The sequence below is a fragment of the Mya arenaria genome, chromosome 14 (genome assembly GCF_026914265.1).
Source record: "Mya arenaria isolate MELC-2E11 chromosome 14, ASM2691426v1".
NCBI classification, from domain to species: domain Eukaryota; kingdom Metazoa; phylum Mollusca; class Bivalvia; order Myida; family Myidae; genus Mya; species Mya arenaria.
This window is the reverse complement of record NC_069135.1, coordinates 26,041,712-26,052,571: the sequence shown is the minus strand read 5'-3', so window position 1 is coordinate 26,052,571 and position 10,860 is coordinate 26,041,712. Positions and strand designations below refer to the sequence as shown.

The following is a 10,860-nucleotide window of genomic DNA, read 5'->3' as shown; positions in this document are numbered from 1 at the left end:
AACCTCCAGCGGGCTTTTCAGAAAAAGCTCCGTCTACTCAAAATAAGCGTTATCATATTTGGAAATGTCCTTTTAAAACACGTTTTTCTCCGTTTTGTTTCAGAATTTTCAGAATATATTTATTTATGTTTAACCCTTGAAATCAAAATAATTCATTTACGATATTAAAATACTTGTTTTGTTTAAGTGTTACTCTTTTGTGATATACATGCAAATTTCTTGGTGGTATTTGTTTCTAATTTAAAGAAAAAATTGAATACACAGTGAAACAATGAACAAGTAAAATAATAGCAATCACTGATTTGTAATTTCAAATAAATGATTGTCATACGTTTAAGTCCAAACAAGGCAATGTTCAGACGAATTGTATACAGCAGTCAAGTCGAGCAAAGCAAGATTATTTTTTAATCAAAATCACTTTATACTAAAAAAAATGAATGAAAGGATGTGGCAGAAATCAGTGCTTCAAAGTTTAAACTGTTTTTGAGATAGTTTAATCAAACTAAAAACAAATTGCCATCCTTTTCATAAATAATTCAGTCAAATTTGGTACGGTTACACACTAGTTCCAGATACTGCGTTGAATGCGTTGGGTTACATTCCAAGTCCGTATGTATTCAGAAAAAATCTTATTGGTTTTAAAGGGCCTGTCAACCACTATCGATGTACCTCGCCGGGACTAAACCGGAACAAAATGTGAGCTACGGCGAGAAAATCGGCGGAGCGCTGTCGAGAAATCACTTTAAAAATCAAAACTGTAGTCGTAGCAATATCGATGTAGTACCGGCGTAAGAGCCGATGTGCTACCAAATACCACTTTTCTGTAACCGATGTTTTTTCCGAGGCGCTGCCGTTGCTATTGAGCATGCCTCCGGCTGATGCTAATTTTTTCGTCGATGTTCTGACGATGTCTTGACGATGTATAACCGTTCTTAAAGATGTATACCGTTGCCCTGCCGTACTAGTAGCGATTCCCGAAATTCGCCATATTTGTGCTCCGGTATAGCGCCTGTAAGCCAAATCGGTAAGGTTTGACAGACCCTTTGAGAAGTGGACTTACTTGCTTCGCTCGCATCGCCCCTTCTAAATAAATATTACTTGGAAGTAAATATGTGGTTACGTTTTTACAATTAAATAGCCGAAACAATTTTGGATTCCAATGAAATATCGGCTAATTTAACTCCATCGCTGTTCACGACTTTTCGCAAGAAGGCCTCAAATTTGACTGACGGAAAACTCAACAGAAGATGACATCCTTAATGACGGAGCACGTATAAGAACCTTATTTTTATTTTTAATTTCATGTAAACACTGTATTCTCAGCAACTTAAGTTTCAGTGCGACCTGACTAATGCCATAAGGATTGTAGTCCATGTCGCAATATGTAAACCGTTAGAAAACAATTTCGATAATTTAAGTTGATGGACAATGGAGCGGATGGGGTGTATGGTCTGAATGTTCCGTGACTTGTCTGAACGGTACCAAATCCCGCAACCGCACCTGCGACAACCCTCCAGCTCAGTACAACGGTGCTGACTGTGTAGGCTCCTATACGGACTTCGATGTGTGCAGATCGCGGGATAACTGCGATGGTAAGTATTACGTTTATGTATGGGATAGGCACGCCATTAGGCTTCGTAAACATGTCTTCACAGTACAAATCTCGCAACTGCATCTGTTACAACGGTGCCGACTTTGTTGGGTCAGATTCGTGGTCAGATAAGGCCAGAGTTATGTGCTGCTTTCGGTATAACCGCGATGGTATTAGTTAGAATGTGTCTGTATCTGCCCTTATGCTTAGTGGCATGTCATTATTGTTCAGTCAGGACGCCAAAAACGAGTAATCACTTCTGAAACTAATTTTACACTCTATTTGGTTAAAACGTATTTATACTGAATGTATTTTAAGTTCACTGCGAGATAGCTAAGCGGTTTTGTATTATATTTCATATATATTTTTATGAAAAACTACAGAAACAAGAACAGTAGACGAGCGTTTAAACATAAACCCCGTTTAATGGCACAGGGTCAACAAGAAAGACAGAACACAAAAACAAACAAAAACAAACCATGAATCTTGTATCACGTCTTACTTAAGCAATTTAACACGTACTCAATGTTCTTCTTAATGGTTTAATGAATCCGACAATTCAAATTCTTTCCTGAAAACGTAATAAATCTTCACTGATCTGTATGTATATTTCAATCGACAGTTATATTATATAGTTTGCTTTTTACTATAAAAACGCGAAACATTGGATCAAGAACGCTTTGCAAACACAAAGACTGGATTTATCTCTTAATGTTTTAGACCCCGAATGTCTCTAATTATTGTACATTACCACTGTGGTGGGTAGTAATGTTTCTGGCCCAGGTTCATTCCGTTTTTTGTTTGCATTATTGAATTATGTCATTTGAACATGATTTTCACTCTTTCGGTTACTATGACGATCGTTGAGCGAACTACACTGTACTCTCACAGTTTCAGGTGCACGTTATAACATTGACGAGTCGTCGTCGTCGGCGTTTCTTATCTGTCCCCTGGTCAACTCGTCTCAGATTGCTCTCGAACTTATTATTAATACTTAAGCGATGTGGAACGCACTTTTCCCAAAGTTGTTTTGCTTGATAAACACTCTGCGGGTCTGCATAGATCTTATAAAAACTAAGAGTTACTTTCCTTGTTATAATCATAATATATATGATTTTATCTATTTGTCAATGTTATTTATCATGAGTATTTAATATTTATCTCTTCTGTTTAAGTTTTCAATGTTTTAACTGTTGATCCTAATATTCAAATTAAAGGTACTGACTGTAACACTGCCTGCATTACTAATGTGAGTCTCTTTTCAGACATTTCAAATACTTACAACTTTTGTGTGCATTCATATTGGAAGGAAAAAAAATGAATTTGCAACATAACATTGTATGCTCGACGACGTTCGGACTAAAAGAACACCATTTAGGATATTTCTCTCACATATTTTTTCAGTTAATGGTGGGTGGTCGGAATGGTCGGGTTACACACCGTGTGATACAAAATGCGGACCTGGTACAAAAATGGCCTTCCGCGGTTGTGATAACCCACCACCACAAAACAATGGAATATACTGTCAAGGGGAGGTCTCCAAATCAGCACCCTGTATTGTGAAACCATGCCCGGGTAATTAACTGTATATTGGATATGCAGAACAAGTATAATTAACGATTTTGCTTCTTAAACATCAGTCACATGATACTGATGGTGAAATGCTCGTTTAAAAGATTACTTTTTTGCAAAACAAATAAACTAACACACGTTTTGTAAGTTAGTTTACTAAGATAAAATATTATTTAATATATCGTATTATTGATAATGTTTGTTTAAAGACTATATTTATTGTTCATCGATTTGTTTGCAAATATAAAGTCGACGGGGCTTGGAATTCTTGGATGGAATGGGGCGAGTGCTCAACCACTTGCGAAACGGGATGGAGACTTCGTTCACGGACATGCGACCAACCCGCGCCGGAGTACGGTGGGAAACCATGTCCCGGTTCATTCAATGACAACATTACATGTTTTGAGAAGGAGTGTCCAGGTTCGTCCTTTCGTTAAGCCTTAAAGCTCCTCGCAGAATGATTTGATTGTAATTTGTGGTAACTTGTAAAAACATGTTAATAGCAGTAGTCGAGTGCCTGCATTTTGACCTCCAAGTGATTGACAATGTCAAAGCGTTCTTAAAATTATCAACCAAGCCTTTGTCTAGACTTTTCAAATAAGCATCATTACTAGCGTTGTCTTAGTTCGCACATGTAGTTACTGTATATACTTTCTGTACATATACCTTTTTGTCATTATTACATTCCATAAAAAATGTATGAGAATAAATAGCATTAAAAATATCAAAAGTTATACAAATAACGAGTATAATTATTTCAAACCATACAGAAACTGGTCAAATAGTTTTTCCAGTGTGATAATAATCAGATCCCCGTAGACATTACGTACATTATTAACAATGTGACTATGGTCAATTTTTTATCATAGTTGACGGTGGTATGTCTGATTGGAATGAATGGTCAACTTGCTCCCATTCCTGTGGAAATGGAACCCAGACACGAAGTCGAACCTGTACAAATCCCACACCCTTGTATGGCGGTGCCAACTGCACGGAAGATAGTAGCGAGGACCAGCTATGTTTACTTGTTAACTGCCCAAGTATGTATTAAAGAGATTGAGTGATTGTCCTATTGGAGCGAGTAAATATGATTTTATAATATAGCTGCGTCATTCCTTATAGTTTTATTAAAGACGAATTAATGATACTTGGTGAATACTTTATATACGTTTAAATGGAATAAATACACAAATACAGGGATGGAATTAGAATGAGCAATGCTAATTTACCTAAACCTAACCGTATTCCTGCCTTTATCCTTTAAGTCAATGGTATCTGGTCGGATTGGGCTGCATGGGGCGCGTGTGACGTCACCTGTGGAAACGGAACAATGACAAGAAGTCGATCATGTGACAATCCTCAGCCCGACTTTGGAGGAGAGGACTGCGTCGGAAATGAAACTGACGTAACAGAATGCCCAGACAAGTGTTGTCCAGGTAACAAACACTTATAAGTATTCGGCATTGTACGCAATCACATGTCAACTGCAAGTTCGGTTTAACTTTTTCGAGAAATCTATATGTCATACATTATCCAATGAATAAAATGTTTATTTTATTGACATTTCGGCAGTTACGGTTTATATGGCCGAGTATGGAGTTTACAAACTTTAAACAATTATATTTCTTTAATTATTGTTTTTCCAATTGTGTACTCTAAGTTGCCCAAAGGAAAGGGACTATCTAGAGTATATGCTTCATAATGCAATGTAACAGCCCTAAGCATGTTGTTGCATTTTACGTGTAAGTGTGTTACTGTAGTAAAATAATTTCAATAGTGGACGGAAACTGGGCATTATGGTATCCGTGGTCGGCATGCCAAGGCGATTGCTCTAATGGAACTCGGTCCAGATTTCGGAACTGCGACAATCCCCGTCAAGCTTGTGGAGGCAATCACTGTATTGGTGTATACAGACAAACTGACGACACTTGTCTTCCTATTGATTGTACGACAAGTAAGAAAAGCTTTTTATTTAGCTTACTCCAGCAGGAAGTGCTTCGTGAATAAGACGGGGGTTGAAGGGGAGGGGGTGAATATATTTCTTCTGTATAACCTTAAGGCCATAAATGTGTGGTAGGTGCAATAAACGTTGACTGGTCCACTAGCATAACATACACTACATATCCAGTTATGTTATGTTATATATATTTACAGTTTGTCCTACTTTGAAAGCCAATGAGATTGCTGCATTTCGTTTTAAATTTGAAAAATATTTCCCATATTCTGCAATTCGTCCCTGATATGAACTCCGATACAGAGAAAATACAGTGATATTTGGCCTACGTGACTTTTCTAGAAAGTAGGCGGAACAAAAGCCAACACGAGATTGCGACAATTTAATTCTTAGGTCTGCATGTACCGCACCAGACATCACGTGACATCAAAGAACCGATGCCGCACCACTAGATAATTTCCCTGGCTTGTCAATCAATTTTTGGGTGGAGTCGGCGTTTGTCAGTCAACGTTTTGCCGGGTGTGCGGACGTGACAAACTATAAGCAAGTTATCTTTCATATGAAAGATAACTAATACATATATATATATGATTTGTCACGAGTCGTCATATTATTAACAATTGTATTCAAAATTTCTTAGTAGGCCAGTCTTTAGCGAGCTTACTAAGATGTTTTCCGAAAGATTTTAATTAAATTGTGTATATTCAACTAGATGAGGAAATTTCTTAGTAGGCCAGTCTTTAGCGAGCTTACTAAGATGTTTTCCGGAAGGATTTAATTAAATTGTGTATTATATGATGAATAGAGGCAGATTCTTTTGATCACATGCTTTTTTCGGTATAACAGAAATATTAAAAAAAGACCTTCCTGTTTCGCGCTTATGATGAGCCGAATACCACACACTGACAAAGCAATGAAACTTCCCGCGATACATGCATTGTAGAAATGTAGTACCCGGAATAATTTAAAGCAATGTATATATATTTTATCGATTTAATTTCGTTAATAAGTAAATCAAAATTAAAAATGATATCCGGTAAGAATAACAAAATAAATACTATACTTTAAACAACATTTTCTTTCTTATAAATTTTGATGTGATTTCCGGTCAAAAACAGTAATTGACTTACGTTCTGGGAATACTTTATTATGAAATCAAGAGAATAGATCAATGTTTTCCTCCGATGATTTAAATGGAATATGGCTTTATTCAAATAAATATTTTATGATTTAAACAGGATTAGAAAAGAGCGCATGACTTGCTGGAATATTACTAATCAAGGCATCATTGTTTTTAATTAAATTGTTCACATTAACATGCCTCTGATAATGCGGAGTTAAATTATTATATTTCACATATACAATACAGAAAATATCGGAAACAAGGTATAGCATGAGATAAAATAGAAGATTGTTCTGCGAAACATAAACGTCTAAAATCTTACCTCGTGTACTATATACTCTGCATTGGAGATCCATCACAAACCACATCCATATTTCAAAAATAGCAGTTTTAGTTTGAGTTACGGAACATGCAATACCTTCTACGCCCCTAACAGCGGCTAACGCGGTATTCTAGCCAAAGAACACGTTGAAATTTGTTAATGTTTGACATAATACGCCAACTAGCGTTAAAATATAGTACTTGTTTAAACATGCCAATTATAGGATATGTCTCCGTCCAAGTGTTTTTTTTATCGGTAAATGATCCAAGAACCTTCATTATTCATCAAACTTTAACGTACTTTCGGCCTTTTGATTCAAGTCCGCTCTTTGAATGTTATTGATCATAGCGCCAACAACTACAAATGCACCTATTACTACTGACACAGCTACTTCGGCTGGACCTGGTTCTACAGCAACAACATCTGCAACAGGTGCACCCACTTCTTCCTTGCCCTCACCCTCGTCTGGTACTGACTCTGCTGCTTCGACCGTAGCTTCAACAGCGGTCTCATCTGTCACTGGCGGTTTGAATGATACGACAATAGTGGCAGCGACAACAAAGACATCTACGACAACCGTAGCAACAACAACAACGCCTGCAGGTTACTTTCATGTACTTTCCTGAATTGTAAATTAATGCAAGAACGCAAAGGCTGTCCGGTTAGCGCAGTGGTTAGCGCACTCGCTTCTCACCAAGGCGACCCGGGTTCGATTCCGGGACGCGTGTGAGTTTGGATTGTGGTCACCAAGCCGGACAAGCTGGTTTTCTCCGTGTACTCTGGTTTCCCCCACAACACAAGACCACATTATCGCGCAACATCATGCCAACAAGAGTGACTTAGTATATGCTATCATAGCTTTCTTCACAATCGCTGTAAAATATATAATGTTTAAAATAATGCAAGAATGAGTTTGTATTCTTCAGAAATTTTAATTCTTGTTTTGACAATGACAGTCTGTTTATGTCTGTCACATTGTGATATGCTTATGACGTAATTTCCGGTCAAAAAACCCAGTAATTGACTAACGTTCTGGGAATACTTTATTATGATACCAAGAGATTATATCAATGTTTTCCTTCGATGATTTAAATGGAAAATGAGCTGCTTTATTCAAATAAATATTTTATGATTTAAACAGGATTAGAGAAGAGCGCATGACTTGCTGGAATATTACCAATTAAGCCATCATTGTTTTCAATTTAATTGTTCATATTAACCTGCCGCTGATAATGCGGAGTCAAATTATTATATTTCACATATACTATAAAGAAAATATCGACAACAAGGCATAGCATGAGATAAAAAACGATAGTTCTGCGAAACATATACGTCTAAAATCTGACCTTGAAATTATTCTGCATTGGAGATCGATCACAAACCGCATCTATATTTCAAAAATAGCAGTTTCAGTTTGAGTTATGGAACTTGCAACACCTCCAATGTCCCTAGCAGCGGATAACGCGGTATTCTAGCTAAAGCACACGTTGAAATTTGTTTATGTTTGACATACTACGCCAACTAGCGTTAAAATATAGTACTTGTTTACACATGCCAATTATAGGATATGTCTCCGTCCAAGTGTTCATTTATAGGTAAATGATCCAAGAACCTTCATTATTCATAAAACCTAACGTACTTTCGGCCTTTTGATTCGTGTCCGCCCAATGAATGTTATTGGTCATAGCACCAACAACTGCAAATGCACCTATTACTACTGACACAGCTACTTCGGCTGGACCTGGCTCTACAGCAACAACATCTGCATCAGGTGCTTCAATAGCGGTCTCAAATGTCACTGGCGGTTTGAATGATACGACAATAGTGGCAGCGACAACAAAGACATCTACGACAACCGTAGCAACAACAACGCCTGCAGGTTACTTTCATGTACTTTCCTAAATTGTAAATTGATGCAAGAACGCAAAGGTTGTCCGGTTAGCGCAGTGGTTAGCGCACTCGCTTCTCACCAAGGCGACCCGGGTTCGATTCCGGGACGCGTGTGAGTTTGGATTGTGGTCACCAAGCCGGACAAGTGGGTTTTCTCCGGGTACTCTGGTTTCCCCCACAACACAATACCACATGATCGCCCAACATCATGCCAACGAGAGTGACTTAGTATAAGTTATCATAGCTTTCTTCACAATCGTTGTAAAATATGTTTAAACTAATGCAAGAATGAGTTCGTTTCATGTGTTTTGACAATGACAGTCTGTTTATGTTTTCTATTAATGTTGCACCATGTCGTGAGAAAATAAATAAATATTGTAATAAGCAGCTTATCATTTTTGTTTAGCCACATTGTATTCGTACGTTTACAGATTGACGAGTCATGGGCATTAACATAACAAATAAGCTTCTATTTAGGATTATTTAAACCCGAAAACCAAAAATGATCCATCCTTAGACCTGAAATGTATTTTCGATATTCACTGACCATTCTAAAGCGGTTACTTTTTTAAAAATCAATATGTCAATGCTGTTTATGTAATACGTATGTGTTTATTGCCTTGTGTCGATGTGTAAACATATACTACAAAAACAATATAACAAGAAGGCTTTTTTGGTCTTGCATAATTACAAAATATATAAAATTTAATACAAAACATATTTGCATTTACTTCTTTGTTCGGTCATTTATTTTTTTATATTAGTAAAAGTTTAACATTATTACGATTAGCTCGATGACTTGCCAATATATTTGTCTTTCAAATATCTTGAAATTTGGCCGCTGCATTTTCCTGTAGTTTAAATTGTTTTATTAAGGTATCAGTTGTACCGTGTGCAACAACGTTCCCCCACTGTGTTTCCAACTGCATCACGTCGCTTCGTGCCCGGAACCATACTGTATTAACGAGGTAACCAATACCGCTGACGGCTCCAAGACCATCAGTCGAAGGTATGGTGAAAAATTATTATTGCAAGAAAAGATATAATTTCAAAATTGGAATAACCAAAAATAAAATATCCGACTCACGAAAGGGTAAAATAAAGTGTGTGTATACCACGTGATGAATTACGTCATAAATGCTACGTCGGAAGGCAACATTTTGCTTAAAATGAAGACTAAAATCAAAGATAACTTTTCATTTACAAAACCATTTTAAATAAAACAAAAGGCAGTCTATGCCACCCCGCGTTTGTTATATTACGGAAATTAGATAAGGTCATTAGTTTCATCAAACATTTCGAAAAACCTGTTTTCAAAATAATGTTTTGACATTGCTCCGTCGACGGCCGTATTGGGAAAAGGTTTGTCGAAGTGTTTTAAGAAACTAAACTCTCAATCAAACTCTGATAACAGACCGAAGGCGGGTCTCCGTAAGCGGCGAAGACTGGGCTATGTTTCATTTAAAATGGTGAAGAAATAGTAAAGTTAACTTTGTTTAAAGTATTTTTTAAATAAAAATATTGCCTTCCGATGTATCATTTATGACGCAATTTATCACGTGGTATACACACACTGAAATATAACGCTTGGGGAATATATGTTTCAGAGATATGACGAAATGAACCGACGCTTACGAAATCGTCTGATTCTTTGAAGAGAAATTGTGGGTCGGGTACCATAATTGACAAGCGCTATTCAAATCTACTATTCTACATATTGAGGAAAACTCAACCCATAACAATATTCTGGGATCTATCTGCTGTTACACGTATTAGGAACAATGACGCAGCTTGTAGCTATTTTCGCCACGATACTTAGTAGTGGATATTCACCTTGTGAACCACTACCAAACAGTTTTAAATTGGTACCTTATACTAGTTGATGTCGGTATACAATGTTGCCTTCTTTCGTGCAGTTTAAAAGCCATATGCGTTTCTGTATTATAAAACATAGGGTAAATACGTCACATCGCGTATGATCTAATAAAGTTTGTTATTTCACAAGGGAACAACAGTGTTTCACGTTTTGCTTTACTGTAATCAGATGCGGAACGCTACGTGAATGTAACTCCGACTGGTGGCACACAACAAGCGACGACCCTGACTGCCAGACGTACAATCCTAACGGCAACGTAAACAAATACATTCACTGTACGTTCTGTTGCACGACGGAGAACTGCAACGCTGACGTTGTACCCAAACCTGGGACGCTCTATACGCCGCCCGATGATGAGGTCGTTGACGTGAAATAAAGCGAAATCAAATTATTTATAGCACAGGTCATTGATTTTGTGAAATTATTGGTGTTAGTTGTTAAATTTTAATTTTATTGAATAAACACATCAACCCATTTCAGCTGAATGGTGATGGAATTCATCATAAGCGGTGTTGTTTTGTATTGAGTTGCT

General features: G+C 37.1%; 2 protein-coding genes and 1 long non-coding RNA gene across 3 annotated transcripts; all 3 read left to right on the top strand.

Annotated features, from left to right (window-relative positions):
* The first annotated feature begins 1,575 nt into the window (after positions 1-1,575).
* Positions 1,576-3,565, top strand: LOC128216653 (uncharacterized). Its single transcript, XR_008258107.1, has 3 exons — positions 1,576-1,592; positions 2,996-3,166; positions 3,413-3,565. It is a non-coding gene; the product is annotated as an uncharacterized LOC128216653 (long non-coding RNA).
* A 471-nt stretch (positions 3,566-4,036) lies between these two features.
* LOC128215953 (mucin-like protein) lies at positions 4,037-5,170 on the top strand. The gene is made up of 3 exons (XM_052922552.1): positions 4,037-4,203; positions 4,429-4,599; positions 4,941-5,170. The coding sequence occupies exons 1-3, from the start codon at positions 4,044-4,046 to the stop codon at positions 5,168-5,170; spliced, it is 561 nt and encodes a 186-aa protein (XP_052778512.1). The 5' UTR covers positions 4,037-4,043.
* A 1,724-nt stretch (positions 5,171-6,894) lies between these two features.
* On the top strand, positions 6,895-10,704 carry LOC128215952 (mucin-5AC-like). Its single transcript, XM_052922551.1, has 3 exons — positions 6,895-7,165; positions 9,329-9,461; positions 10,497-10,704. The coding sequence occupies exons 1-3, from the start codon at positions 6,895-6,897 to the stop codon at positions 10,702-10,704; spliced, it is 612 nt and encodes a 203-aa protein (XP_052778511.1).
* The last annotated feature ends 156 nt before the right edge of the window (positions 10,705-10,860 follow it).

Excerpts from the sequence above, each read along its gene's own strand:
- LOC128215953 (XM_052922552.1), top strand. The coding sequence starts at position 4,044 with ATGTCTGATTGGAATGAATGGTCAACTTGCTCCCATTCCTGTGGAAAT. Across the intron at positions 4,204-4,428 it reads TTTACTTGTTAACTGCCCAA|TCAATGGTATCTGGTCGGAT; the intron begins GTATGTATTAAA and ends TTATCCTTTAAG. Across the intron at positions 4,600-4,940 it reads CCCAGACAAGTGTTGTCCAG|TGGACGGAAACTGGGCATTA; the intron begins GTAACAAACACT and ends TAATTTCAATAG.
- LOC128215952 (XM_052922551.1), top strand. The coding sequence starts at position 6,895 with ATGTTATTGATCATAGCGCCAACAACTACAAATGCACCTATTACTACT. Across the intron at positions 7,166-9,328 it reads AACAACAACAACGCCTGCAG|GTATCAGTTGTACCGTGTGC; the intron begins GTTACTTTCATG and ends TGTTTTATTAAG. Across the intron at positions 9,462-10,496 it reads TCCAAGACCATCAGTCGAAG|ATGCGGAACGCTACGTGAAT; the intron begins GTATGGTGAAAA and ends TACTGTAATCAG.